The sequence below is a fragment of the Halyomorpha halys genome, unplaced genomic scaffold (assembly GCF_000696795.3).
Source record: "Halyomorpha halys isolate HHAL.00 unplaced genomic scaffold, Hhal_1.1 Scaffold237.1, whole genome shotgun sequence".
Classification (NCBI taxonomy): domain Eukaryota; kingdom Metazoa; phylum Arthropoda; class Insecta; order Hemiptera; family Pentatomidae; genus Halyomorpha; species Halyomorpha halys.
Window position 1 is genome coordinate 265,756 of NW_027112495.1, and position 14,061 is coordinate 279,816.

The window sequence follows — 14,061 nt, forward strand, 5'->3', positions numbered from 1 at the left end:
TGTATATGTATATTTAGTTTTGTATTGGATTTTAATTGTTAAATAATATATGAGTTAAACTATTTTTATACACTCATCATTAACTGGCTCTTCTGCTTAACTAGCCATTTCTCAGGCCTGACTGGGACGGATGAATGAACGGGGATTCTACTGTATTGCTGAAAAGCAACTATAAAACATCACCCTAAAAGAGAATTTTTTAGGTTAAGCGGTATGCGTTTAGTAAAAGGAAACCCAAATTATGGCCATTATCACACCGGTATTAGATATCTCTAATATGCAATATCTGTTATGCAATTATCTCTCTATTATCAATAATGATATTTCTAAGTCTAATTTTGCAGTTATCTGTTCTCATAATGCCTAAATTAGCGAAGGTTATCTGGTTAGTTATAGTTATTAACTGCTATTTTAGAAACTAATGGCTTTATTTGGAATCTTCCAATAATAAACTAATTATAATTTTTTTGAGTTTCTCTGTTATTTTTCTATTTTAATTTTTGTTTTGGAATAATATTATCCTGAAACCAGAATATTCTTTGTATTTATCCTAATATTTGTTTTAGAAGGACATTATACCTAAATTAAAATCTTTTGATGAATCTAGTGAAAATTCATGTCCTCGAAATGAAGATTTTTTAACACTTAAAGTTCACGGAATATCTCCAGCTGGTAACCCTATCTACATTTTGAAATATTTTGGTTTTAAGATTTCTTTCATTTTTAATTATATGTATGTATTTGATTAGGAATGGAAGTAAAAAATGAATTAGTTCAAGTTTTACAAAATCGGCTTGATGATGCTGTTTTAGAAGTTGTCTCAGTAATGTTAGCAAGAAACCCAATGTGTAAACTTACACCTGATGATGTCCAATTTATCCAAAAACCTAATTCTAATCCAGAAGACGTTATTCAGGTGATTAGAGTAATTTTCTCCTGATAACTGAAATATTATTTGTGAAATTCTAGAAATTAAACTTTTTTAGGATAATCTTTATTGTTGCTCATTTTTATCTTATAAGAAAACATTCATCCAATTTTTTTATGAATAAAAGGAAGGTGGTTTGGGTGTAGTCAAAATAATTCTAATAGGAATTAAACTATTCACTGTGATCTAGTATTCCGCCCCTTTGTAGGGCTTTCTGAATGACAGAAAGCTAAATAATTCATTCACTGTTTAGCTTTCCATCATTCAGAAATCCCTGACAAAGCCCTGCAAAGTATGGGTGAACGTTGGCTCACAATAAATAGTATAATTACTATTTGAGTTCTTTTGACCATCTTCCTTTTATATATTGCATGCGTTTAATCGATGATCTTCCAATTTTTTATTTTTTTTTATAAAATTGTTTTGGGATGTGGTATTTTAATTTTGTGAAAGTTATTTGAATTGTAGAAAAATATTTTGAATTATTTTCTTCCAAGTTAATGCTTTTATGTTGTCTAGTGTTGAGGAGTAACAGAAACTCTCCCTTCCTTAACATATTATTGCTTGTTTAAGAATTTTTTTTTTCTAATATAATATAAGGCAATCCACTGTGATGGTGATGTATGCACACTGACTTACCTCTCAGGGACATTCCTAATATCATTCGTTATATCTATACTAGAATTTATAAGCCGATTTCATAGCAATAGTTATTAAAACACATATATAAATAAAATAGAGTTGAAAAAAACATGAATAAAAAAAAAAATTATTCGGTAACAGTAAGTGCCATTAATTGGTGTGATATAGATGTAAATAAATCAGATTAATTATAAATATTTGTACATAATTGTTTTCTTAAAGTAATGAAAACAATTCTGGCAATGTTGAGTGGGGTATTAAATCTTTCTCACCTTTTAAATCAGCTGGTATTGAGGGAATTTTCGTGATTGTTGAAAATTTTTTGGTATTATGAATTTAAGTTTAAACCTGTACATTAAAAGGTTTTAGGTAATCTCTTTTTCTTTAAATATTTTTGAAATAATGGGTTTTCATTTACTAGAATAGAACATTCTGACCCTGGAAGAACTTTGTTTTAGCAATAATATGTGTCACCTGTATTCCAACAGTGGTTTCCCAGCTTCTACGCATAAGCTGTCTATTGGACTTGTTCTGTTGGGGCCCATTGTTAACCGATGCCGGTACTCGGTGTATTCAATCCAATAATTTTAGTGCTAATTATAGAGCATAAGCTCTGTAAAACATAATTGAGGTTTTCCTATCAGTTCCCTATTTTTTTTCCCAGCACCATAGGGTCATGGCTCTTCCACTATAAGGGTTCTGTTACGCCAATAAAACATCACAAACTTGGACCACTTGGTCTCATTGTCACTAAAACCTCTCCTTATGTCATTGAGGCAAGGGCAGTCATAGTTGACTCAAAGCAAAACGAGCTCTGAGGATTATCTCTTACCCCCAATGCTATGGAAATGAGCACCCATGTAATCATGACCAGTTATAGCTCTAAAAGCGGCAACTGATACTTGGGAGGGAAGATCATATGGTATGCGGTTACTTGGACTGACGAGGGCAGCTCACTGCTTTCCTTCTGCAGACTCCTGATAGATTTGTTGAAGCTTATTTCTCAAGGATGCATTGATGAGGCTTTTAGCTGTAGCAAAACGCACCCATGCGTGAGGCGTGGAGATTTGGCATAGGCCTTGGCTCGTTCGTTTCCCCAGATTCCAACCTGTGAAGGTATCCATTGCAGCACCACAATAGTGCCCCTTATGATAAGCTCCTCCAGAAGCCGTCTTCCCTCCAAAACTTCATTTGAATTTGTTGGCCCATTATTGCAAAGGCTGAGTATGGCAGCCTGTGAGTCAATGAAAATAATAACCCTTGCAATATTCTCAGCTAATAGCATCTCCAGAACCAGACAAATAGCATGCATTTTATATCAGTTAATAACATTATTATTATTATTTTTATTATTATAGTTATAATTAATATTTACAAGCAATGATACTATTGTAAGTAGTTTAGAGTTGTTTTAATATTGAATAGTGATATGGTAAACATGTCTTTCTTGTTAATTTAAAATAACTTCGTAATATTTATCATAAAAAGTGTATAACTAAATAAAGTTTATTCATATTAGTAATTAAAGATGTCCAGGGCTTGATTTCTAGAAATAGTTTTGCCAAAATGGAGATTATTCCTATTTATTATTGGCCTGAAAAAATCAATGATCAAAAAAAATAAATCATCTTTACAACCCGCAATGGTTCTTTTACATACAATGTAGCAATTAGTAGGCCAGTCCCACTAAAAAAAGAATAATATGGTGGTGAATTAAATATTTTTAACTATCATAATTTTTATTTTTTATAGACATGCACAAAAAAACTATTCTGGAATATTCCAGCTCAAATTAAGCCCTGCAGATATGTATGGACCTTACTCTGTATTATTTTTGAATTGCATTTTCACAGAAGTAATAAGTAAATAAAGTAAATAATAAGCATTAACTTGTGATTATTATTTTAGATAACATTTCCTGACTATTCATACCCATACTTGGGAGCATTGTCCTACTATTTAAAGCAAAATATATTACAATTTTTGTTTTCTCCAAAATATATTGATACCCGATGTCAGTTTCAAGTAAGTTAACATTTAAAAAAATATTTTTTCTCGTTTTGTTATTATTGTGTATAACCAATTTTTTATTTACTTTTAAGGATTATTCTCAACCTGAAGGATCCCAAAAAAGAATTAGTGATTCTAACATATTTTTATACAATCAAAGTCCAGTATCAGGTAATAAAGGCATAGCTTGTTTAGCTATTTCTCTCGTTGATAAAAGTGGAAATGTGATTTCAAACAAAGGTTTTAAAAATGCTCCATTTGAGGACTTAAACATTAGTCTAGATAGAGAGAATTATGAAAAACTAACAAAATGCCAAGTTTTGGATTCTTCTGATACAGAATTATGTAAGTTATATTTTTAATTGTTGTGTACTATTTGCATTACCATGTTTATTTGGGTAAAATAATTTGTATCTTTAATTTAGAGTGGCAGCATTAAACTTTCATTTCCTTTTATTTATGATATTGCTTTTTCACATATTAGCTGTTAACGCTTCGGAATTTTTTCAAAACATGCCTTTTATGTTTTAATGATATAATTGTTGTCATATATTAAATTAAAGTTATCAAAATTAAACTGTTTTGTCTACAACCCTTGGCCATTAGCTGAACCAGTACTATTTAATTCTGTCTGCTGAGCATGTTTATAGAATAGAAGAAGTTGAGCTAATGGTCAGGGGTTTGAGACATAATATTTTGATTCAGATGAATTGAATTTAATACATGATGCCAATTATATAGTTAAAACATAAAAAGATGTGTTTTGAAAATAAGGAAAAAAAACTCAAATCATCAACAGCTATTATGTGAAAAAACAATATAATAAATAAAAAGAAATGGAAGTTTGATCTTACTATCCTAATTGAAGGTTAAACAAACTTTCTACTTTACATATAAATTAATTAGTTGTACTGTTACAACTAAAATTCCAAGGGGTTTATTTGTTAACCTTCATTAGGGGTATTCATGATATTGTGTTAAATGTAAAATGCTTTACCATGTTAAATGTTATAAATATAGCATTGTGAGCAGTCCTATTTAAAGTCATGTCAAATAGTAAATGCACAAGAGCTCCTAGCGGATTTTCTGAGCAACTTGTTTTGTAACCTTTCCTTCCAAAACTTCATTTTATTGTTTGCTTCTAAGTTTTGATTACAGTAATTTATTACAACATGCCTAAAATAAGTGAAAAGTAGAAGTTTAAACGTTTGGCTATTGATTGTATTTTTTAAAAAGTCCAAAATACAAGACAAAAGAAAAAAAACAAAACACAAACTACAAGTAAGTAACCTAACACAACAAATAAAATGGTGACAATCTCAGCTGGTCTGTTTCGTGATGTCATTATCCATTTAACAGGTCTGGTAACAGATTCTCAGCCATGTTACGTGTTATATCGTTTTAACATGATAATAGAAGGAAATATTTCTCCATTTAACATAAGTTTTTCCATTTAACATGTTAAACTAAAGATCATGAATACCCTTATTATATTTATTTTCAGGAAATTAATTTTCACTTCTTTATTCCTTTTTTACACCTGAACAATGTTCAGGCTCTTTTGCCCATTATCCAGTTCTACAAATAGAAATATTTCCAATCAGCATTTAACAGTAAAATATTGTTATATTTATATTATTTGTGTGTTATAATATTTATAAAAAAAAATTTATTATTGATAATGTTTGCAGGTCCAGAGGTATTACTTGAAATCAGGTTATGGAAACAAGGCAGAATAAATAAAGAAGCTTTAATAAATAAACTTAAGAACACATTACAGTACGCATTATGGGACTTGATAACTGAATATTATGTATTTAGGACTCCTATTTTCGAGGAATATGATGGTAATACGATGAATTCAGTTCGAGCTAAGCATAAATAATTAGCTTGTTATTTGACTAGTATATACTATTGCTTCAGATGTATACTTTAAAAAAAAAATATTAATTTTTATATTTAAGTTTTTGAAAAGAATTAATTTATAGGTGGATAACAATATATTAATTCCTTGCAAAATACACCTTATTAAATTAAAATCAAAATAATTTGACATCAAATATTAATATTATTATATTATTAATTATTGAATGACATATATTTTTATTGTTCTTGTTGACCTTTTGTGTTCTTTTATCCATTATTGATTTTTGTTTTTATTTTATTTTTGTTTTCACTAACTAATTTGTAATTCTTACTGCTTATTTTTTTAGATTTTGTGGCAACTAGTTATATATTAAGTAAAATATTTCACATATTAGTTCCACAATGGCTTCGATTTGGATATGAATTAAATGTACCAGCTGTTAAAACACATTCAATAAAATTAATGTCAAGGTATTATTTTCTATTTACTATTCATTTACCAATATATTTGATAATTATTACACATTACATGAAATCAGTAAAAATAATGAAATATCAATTTAGACATGCTGTCAACATTACATTGAAAGAAATAAATCAGTTAGTAGCACCTCAAGAACATTTCACCTTTATATGTTGTGAAAACCTGGAAAGAAACAGAGCAGAGTTGATCATTGGAGGTATTGATGTACCTTCTTCAGCCAACTGTTTATTGATATCAGGAAACATATCACATTGGAAAAAGTACAGTGATGGTGGAGTGACTAATATTTTCGACATGGAACCAAAAAGTATGCCTTAAATTAAAATATATTGTGTATTCATATAGCATTCTTTTTCAAAAAGTGTATTACAATTATTAAACTTCTATATAAATAAATTTACTTTCAGATCAAAAAACAAATCAAAAATTTTCACATCTAACATTCTCATCACATGATACCAGGCAAATAACTATTCCTCGACAGACCTTTCTGATAGCATTGATTAATAATTATGAGGTTAGTACTTAATTTATACAGAGAAAATGAATTTAGAATTTCTTTATAAACTTATAAAATATTTTAAATTGTATTATTGTTGTTATAGGTAGATTTGTTTATGTACAACTGGTCTAAAGATAGAGTAGAGTTCATGACAAAACTTTTAACTCAACTGGGTCAATGGCTTGGTTCTCGATCTAACTTTTTAACTGGAATTATTACTCAAAAATTAGGCATTTTTCATAACCAGCCCTATATGCGGAAATCAGCTGCACAGGTATGGAAAAAATATACAGAAACTTTTTTTTTCAAACTTATATATACATTTATGTTCATTTTCCTTTAAAGAAAAGAGTATTTTTTTTTTATACCTGGGCATGTACCATACCCAGACAAATATATTACACTGATGTTGATGAAGATGGTTGACTGTATGAAACATATTGTAGAGGCGGTCAATAAAGATATCAAAATAGTAAAAGAAAAACTTTATTGTTAACCAACACTTTACCCCCCTTTTCAGGGCTAAATGAAAAAACAAAATACAAACATTATAGAATTGACAGAACATAAAAAAAAACAAAAAGCATATAAAAATTTTTATGTTTATAAAATATAAGGAAGTATACATGTAGGTTGACTAGAAACTAGTTACTAATAAATACAATCAGGTATGATAAAGTTCTAAATACAGATCTAGACTAATAAATTGTAGGAAAATACTGGTTAGCACTAGTTATAAATATGGTTCTAGTTATAAAGGTAGGTGTAAAAGATAAAACAGATAGGTGAAGTAAATAAGGCATAGGTGAGGTAAAGTAATATGTAAAAGGGAAATATTAAGAAAATTAATAAAAATAACTGTTGGAAAGTGGGGCGAAAACTTATTTGTTTGCAGCCTCTACCCGGTCTTTAAAGTAGAGTCGCCGAACTTACCTTTGATTTGTTTAATACAGGATAAGTGAAGCGCTTCATACAGTGTAATTTTCTTTAATAAATAAAATGGAAATTAACAAAGAAATAACAAATGAAAACTTTATTTAAAATTTACAGAAATAACTAAATTATCCTCAAGTCTCTATGCGAATGCAAACTGAACTGCAGTTCTACATTGCGTGCGAAAAAATGTGTGTGATGTTGTCCTTCCAGCCTGTACTTCTACTCTGCCCTCTGCGATAACACTATAATGTTATTAATAATACTCTGTGGCAGTAAACATGTATTGCAATGTTAACACTGCAACCAGCGATCATACACTACCTATATTTAAATCCTCTTAAATCCAGCGTCTTTCTTATCACTTAAACTAATTTAAAATATTAAGTAAATCAAATAAAAAACTAATAAAAATAAAATAATTCTCTTCAATTCTTAACATGCCGCCCGCCAAATTTTGTATGATAAAATTTAAATTTTGAATTTATGCATGCTCATCTGAATGTAGCAGTACTAAGCTAGAAGAGAGCACACTATATCTCCATTAGCAGTATTCTGTCAGACCACTCTGGTGATATTACTTCTATAACTCGTGCTCTCGACCACTCTTGCCGTACTACATTAAAATCCTGAAGCAACTAATGTTCCTATCTCTGGACCATCCCTTTGGTAAGTCCATTTGGCATGTAGTTGCAAGTGATGCAAGTAATTCTTTGCTCCATCTTCTCCAAATATCTTGTACACACTGCTGGAGAAACTGCCAGCGGGACAGCCGGTTACTTGGCGAGTCTCTAAAATCATACTCTGGTGGTTATTCCAACAGTGTTCCAATTAGGAAATGACCAGGTGTTTATACCTCAAAATCCTCGAGATCAGATGATGCAGTGGTCTTGAGTTCAATAATACTTCTATTCGTGAACTTAAGGTGGAGAATTCTTTAAAAGTAAATGTTTTTGATGTAAGAACTCTCCGTAGGTGATATTTGAAAGATTTTACCCCAGCCTCCCATAGACCTTCAAAATTAGGTGTGTAAGCCCCAATTAATCTTTCTCGTTTTCAAGTGTTTCGCTATTTTCTCTTGAATTCTCCTTTGTTCTCCACCATACATACAACTCCTTTAAATGATTAGAAGCTCCTAAAAAATTTCTTCCATTGTTTGAAAAAATGTAACTAGGAAGTCCTCACCTTGTGATGAAGCAGTCCAATGAGGTGAGGAATGCTTCTGTGGATAACTCAGAAGCAGCTTCTAAATGAATCGCCTTTTTCCGAAACATATATACAAATAGACATAACATTTAGACAAGTTGTACTTCTGACGAGATGTACTTCTGATTGAAAACGGGCCAGTAAAATCCAATCCAGTATTCAGAGAAGCTCGATCCTGAACAAATCGTGAGAAAGGTATAGTTCCCATAATTTTCTGGAAGGTTTTAGTGTTAAATCGATAGTACTGAAGACATTTGTCGATGTGAGATTTAATTGCTCTGCGTGCAGACATTATCCAATATTGACCTCATATAAGCGACAGTAGAAGCTAAGGACCTGCATGCAAATGACAAAGATGGCAGTGATCAATGAGTAGATTAGTGAAGTGGCCCCTTTGAGGTAATATTATGGGTTTCTTCTGTTGGTAGGATAGTGGACTGTTTCCTAATCTGTCGCCCGCCCTGACAATTCCACATGAATCCAAGAAAGGGTTCAAAGATCTTAATGCATTATCCTTAATATCCTTCCAGGGATATTCTTAGCTAAAATGATAGTTCTGTGTAGTTTTGATGATTATTTGGATTGATCAGTTCCTCTCTGTCAATGTGATAGTACCCCTTCTTCGTTTTTCTTTCTTTAATCTATTGTTTTCAATGAAACGCAATACGTATGCTAGTATACTTGTAACCCTTATAAATGATGAAAATTGATCGGTTTTCTAAAATATTTGATACCTGACTCAATAATGATGTTAGTTTCCCATTTACCCAATTCAAATTCACCCCTTTTGAGTAAGGAAATCAGCTCTCTCTGTAATTGATGAACTTCTTTGTGATCGTTGCATCCTGCAAGTATGTCATCAATGTAGTGGTTATGAGAGAGTGTTTTCCAGGCCAGTGGGAATTCCTCCCCTTATCTTTCACCAACTGTCTTAGAACGCACATTGCAATGAATTGGGAACAAGATAACCCAAATGGAAGCCTATTGAATTGAAATTCTTGAAGAGCCTCATTACCCTCAAATCTATATACAAAATGTAAATAATCCTGGTGTTCTGGGTAAATTTCGATTTGTAAAAACATCTTCTGTATGTCTGCAGTGAAAAGAAATTTATATAAGTCAAAATTCAATAATATTTGGCGAATATCGAACTGAAGTTTGGGTCCCGTCAAAAGTTTATCATAAAGTGATCCTTTACTAGTAGAGAATGATGCCTCAAAAACAATTCTTAATTTTTTGGAAGAATCATTTTTGAAAAAAAGTGATTTAAATTCAAGAATAAAACCAAGATTAATGAATAAACACAATAAATGAATGCAAGAGGAAAACATGCAGAGGAGTCCTTCAGACTTATATGTAACTGCTCATCGAACCGCAGCCTTTGGTAGATCTTTCCTCATTTGTTCCTCTACCCTATGGAATTCTATCCCCTCCTTTATTCGTAGTTCTAATACCCTTCCAATCTTCAAATCCTGTATCTTTGACTACCTTCTGTCCACCCAATTCTGGAAGAATACAATTGAAAGTTTCAAAAAGGTTTATGCATTTTATGTCTCAGATTTTCGTTTATAATTGTAAATATGTACATTAGCAGAAATTTTATCTTTTACTTATTATTTTTTTAGTTTAATTGTATTTGAATTTTTTTTCTTTTTATTTATTATCAGAAGTCAACTTGTGTTTTTTAATATGACATGTGGTTTTATTTTATTTATTCTATCATTATTTTATATATTCTATTAATTATTGTTGTTTATTTGTATCTTTTAAAATTCATTGTTTTATTTTATTTTATGATGTTTTGTAATTGCATCTTTACTCTAAGGCTCTAAAGCCTAATTTTGATGCCTGTATATTATTCTAAAGGAATCAATCCCAGAATAAATAAAGAAGATTATTATTATAGTCTGTATTTCTTGCTATTGTAGATTGAGTATCTGAGGTGGGGGACCTAGAAATCCAACCACCCTCATATTTTTATTTATTTTTCCTTTGATTCAAATATTTATAAATTTTTGCACTTATTATTTACGTATACTTATTATATACGTATTTATAAATTTTCGCAGATGTGCTAAGAGAGGCTCAACAGTCAGTTGACTGTTGAGCCTCTCTTAGCACATCTAAGGCATCCCCAAACCATTCATGCCTGCAACTGTTGATTTTGGTATGAGACCATTCGTGGATATTATGAATGGAGTAGTGGTAACAACTTCCAATTTATATATTTCTTTCAATTCTATCCCCAGTTCCTGGTATTTCCTCAGTTTTTCTCCCACAGTGGAGCTTATATTATTATAGTTGGGGATCCTAACATCAATAAGTTCCACTTTCTTTTTTCTTAGATCTATAAGGAGGATGTCTGGCTTGTTATGACGTACTGTATGGTCTGTAATAATTGATTCATCCCAATATAGCCTGAGAGAACCTTTTTGGAGGAGTCTATTTGGGTGGTACTTGTAATAAGGGCTCTTATCTTCAATTAAGTTGTACTTCACCACCAGGGCCTGATGTAAAATGTTGACCATTGTTGTGCCTCTGCAGATATTCAGTACCAGCCAGCACGCCACATCCACCAGTGATATGTTGGATTGATTCGAGTGTTACTGGGCATAATCACCACTTATCCAGTGTTGTTGCGTCTTTTAACACGTTTTCTATATGATCTAGTAGCAATCACCTGATCTTGATCAGCAACAACAAACCCCTTTGTCTTGGAGAATAGCCTTCCATATTTTAACCTTTCAACTGACCTTTCTTTGTCTATGGAGGTTTCGTTCAGTTGGCTATAAAATCTCCCATGCAGAGACTTGCTTTTCCATTCTGCCGTTCATTTTGTGACACGATTGTTGATTGAACACCTTTGCTCAGATTAAGTGCAGTTAAACCAGAGACCATCCTTGTGATGGCTAGATAAACCCCTGTTGTTTTTGCTAGGAAATATTGGCGTAGGGCCTCTTCATGTTTGCGGCAAGCTTGTTCAATATTTAGCAAACCACGTCCTCCTTCTTTCCTAGGTAAGTATAGACGAGCTTTAGAGGATATTGGGTGGTGGGTCCGTTCTTGTGTGACAGTTGTTTGTACAGGGCGATCCATCTCCTGTAGGCTGGTGTTTGACCATTGCACTGTCCTGAAGCTATAACTTAGAGCTGGTATAGCCCAGGTGTTGATGGCCTTGAATTTTTGCTTCCCAGTTAGTTGGGTTTTGAGCACTTTTCGTAACCTAATTTTGAGCATTGTTAGAAATTCTTTTGCATTTCTTTTCAGGATATTTTAAGGTGCTGTTGCATGCCCAAACATTTATATAATTTGGAAGATTATTGATTGACCGTGTGTATAGATGAATGGAATATGGTCCGGGTGCGGTAAAAAAAAACTCAAATAGTAAATAATTATACTATTTTTATTGAGCCAACGTTTCCCCCCATGTTGCAGGGCTTCTTCAGGGCTAAAAAAGATACAAACACTATAGTTACAAAAAGTAAAAAAGAAAAAACATAAGTGGAAAATAACAGGGGTATAAAATGAAAAGTAAGATATAATAAGAAAAATTAAAGGTTGTAAATAGTAAATGAAAAGGGTAATAATAACAGATAGATAAGAGAAGAAATATTAAAGAATGTAGAAATAAAGAGATGAAAAAAGAAAAAATACAAATCAAATGATGAGACAGAATGCATACCTGTATTGACGGCAGTCAAAGACAAAGTGACGGTTTGTATTGGGAGGAGTGGGGATGGCAGTTATGCCACAATAACGAAAATAATTTTAAAGTAAACATAGTAAAAAAGTATTTAAATTAACAATAAATGGTAATATATATTGTATATATGGTAATATATAATATTGGTGAACAATAAATGGTAATATACATAATAGAGGGGGAGAAGAGATATAAATAAAAAAAAAATGAATAAAAATAAAAAAAACTCAGATAGAAAAACAAAGGAAAAATAAAGTATAAAATAATGGGATACGATGTGTGTAAGTGATTAAGAAAAACAATATACCAAATGAGTGGGGATACAGAAAAGTGTAAAATATAATAAAAAATTAATAATAAAGTAATTAATATAAGTACACTTAAGAAGGTTTACACATGATTAATTCTTATATAATTATATCTTATATAATTCTTAAGTATATATAATATAATTATAATTATATAATTCTTCACGAAGCCCTGCATCATGTATAAACATTATGTATAAACGTTGGCTCAATAAAAATAGTATAATTATTTACTATTTGAGTTTTTTTTTACCGCACCCGGACCATATTCCATTCATTTATATAATTTATTGGCTTCAAGTTCCTTTATGTACTCTTCTTCATTAACCAGAATGTTCTGTTTACTAACCACTTTCCCCTTGGTTACATGGAGCACTGAACATTTATCGAGGCCAAATGACATTCCTATGTCACTTGCAAAAGATGAAACCTGTGGCTGACTGTGGTCCTTTCATCATTGATGACAAGTTTATATCCCTTCTTATTCTTTCAAAGAATCCTGCTTAATGGGAATAGCGCCATACAGAACCGAATTGGGCTTGGACAATCCCTTGGCATATTCCTCTCAATATTTTGATTTAATTGGCCATGCAGGTAGCTCTGACTTTCAGCGTAGTTTTCCATGCTGCCATCAGGTTTAAAAGGAGTCTGCTTACATTAGTTTGAATTTTATATATATCTAATACTTTTAGTAGCCAGCTGTGTGAAACAGAGTCAAAGGCCTTTTTGTAATCAATCCATGCCATAGAAAGACTTTGCTGTTTTTTGAAACTTGTGCTGCAATGAACGGATCTATAACTAAGAGCTCCTTACAACCCCTAGTCTGTTTTTTGCACCATAGCTGTTCTATGGGAACATTTTCAAGGTGTTCATATATCTTGGTCGCCAGGATAGAAGTGAAAATTTTATATAAACCATTTAAACACGTTATTGGCTGGAAGTCTTCAGGACGTAGGTTTAATTCATTCTTCTTTGGAAGTATATATGTGATGCCATCAGAGAAACCATCAGGTGGCATTAGCATGTGATCAAGTTTATTATTATAATATTTATTATTATTATTGTCTGTATTTCTCGCTTTTGTGGGTTGAGTATCTGAGGTGGGGGACCTAGAAATCCAACCACCTTCATAATTTGATTATTATTATTATTACATGAAATGTTAATATGCATATTCGAAGTCCTGGAAGGTATTTTGTTTCACATCATCAGTTTTAAAATCTCAACTTTTTATAGCCTATTCCTAGGTCTTGAAAAGATTAAGTCACTTTTTTATTGGTCTGATGGGTACTGGAGAACTTACATTTTAATCTTGAGGGTGTTGCGTTGTTAATCTCATAGTAGTATGATAAGACTGATGGGTTGTAATTTTCTTGTTTGTTTACTTTGCTAGGAATATTGGCAACTGAACTGACACTAATTGAGAAAACCATGGGGGGGGGAGAGAGAGAGAGAGAGAGAGAGAGAGAGAGAGAGAGA

General features: G+C 31.5%; 1 protein-coding gene across 6 annotated transcripts in view; it reads left to right on the plus strand.

The window, feature by feature from the left end:
* The window catches only part of LOC106679968 (KICSTOR complex protein SZT2), a 240,391-nt gene that overhangs the window by 170,795 nt on the left and 55,535 nt on the right, over window positions 1–14,061 (plus strand). For 5 of the 6 annotated variants that reach the window (XM_067050326.1, XM_067050330.1, XM_067050328.1 and 2 more), the window contains 9 exons: window positions 567–672; window positions 750–916; window positions 3,479–3,595; window positions 3,673–3,925; window positions 5,272–5,427; window positions 5,794–5,917; window positions 6,011–6,237; window positions 6,338–6,447; window positions 6,536–6,706. In XM_067050326.1, coding sequence (XP_066906427.1) covers window positions 567–672; window positions 750–916; window positions 3,479–3,595; window positions 3,673–3,925; window positions 5,272–5,427; window positions 5,794–5,917; window positions 6,011–6,237; window positions 6,338–6,447; window positions 6,536–6,706 — 1,431 coding nt within the window. The remainder of the gene's footprint in view (window positions 1–566; window positions 673–749; window positions 917–3,478; window positions 3,596–3,672; window positions 3,926–5,271; window positions 5,428–5,793; window positions 5,918–6,010; window positions 6,238–6,337; window positions 6,448–6,535; window positions 6,707–14,061) is intronic. The other variant, XM_067050327.1, reaches the window with a different exon arrangement.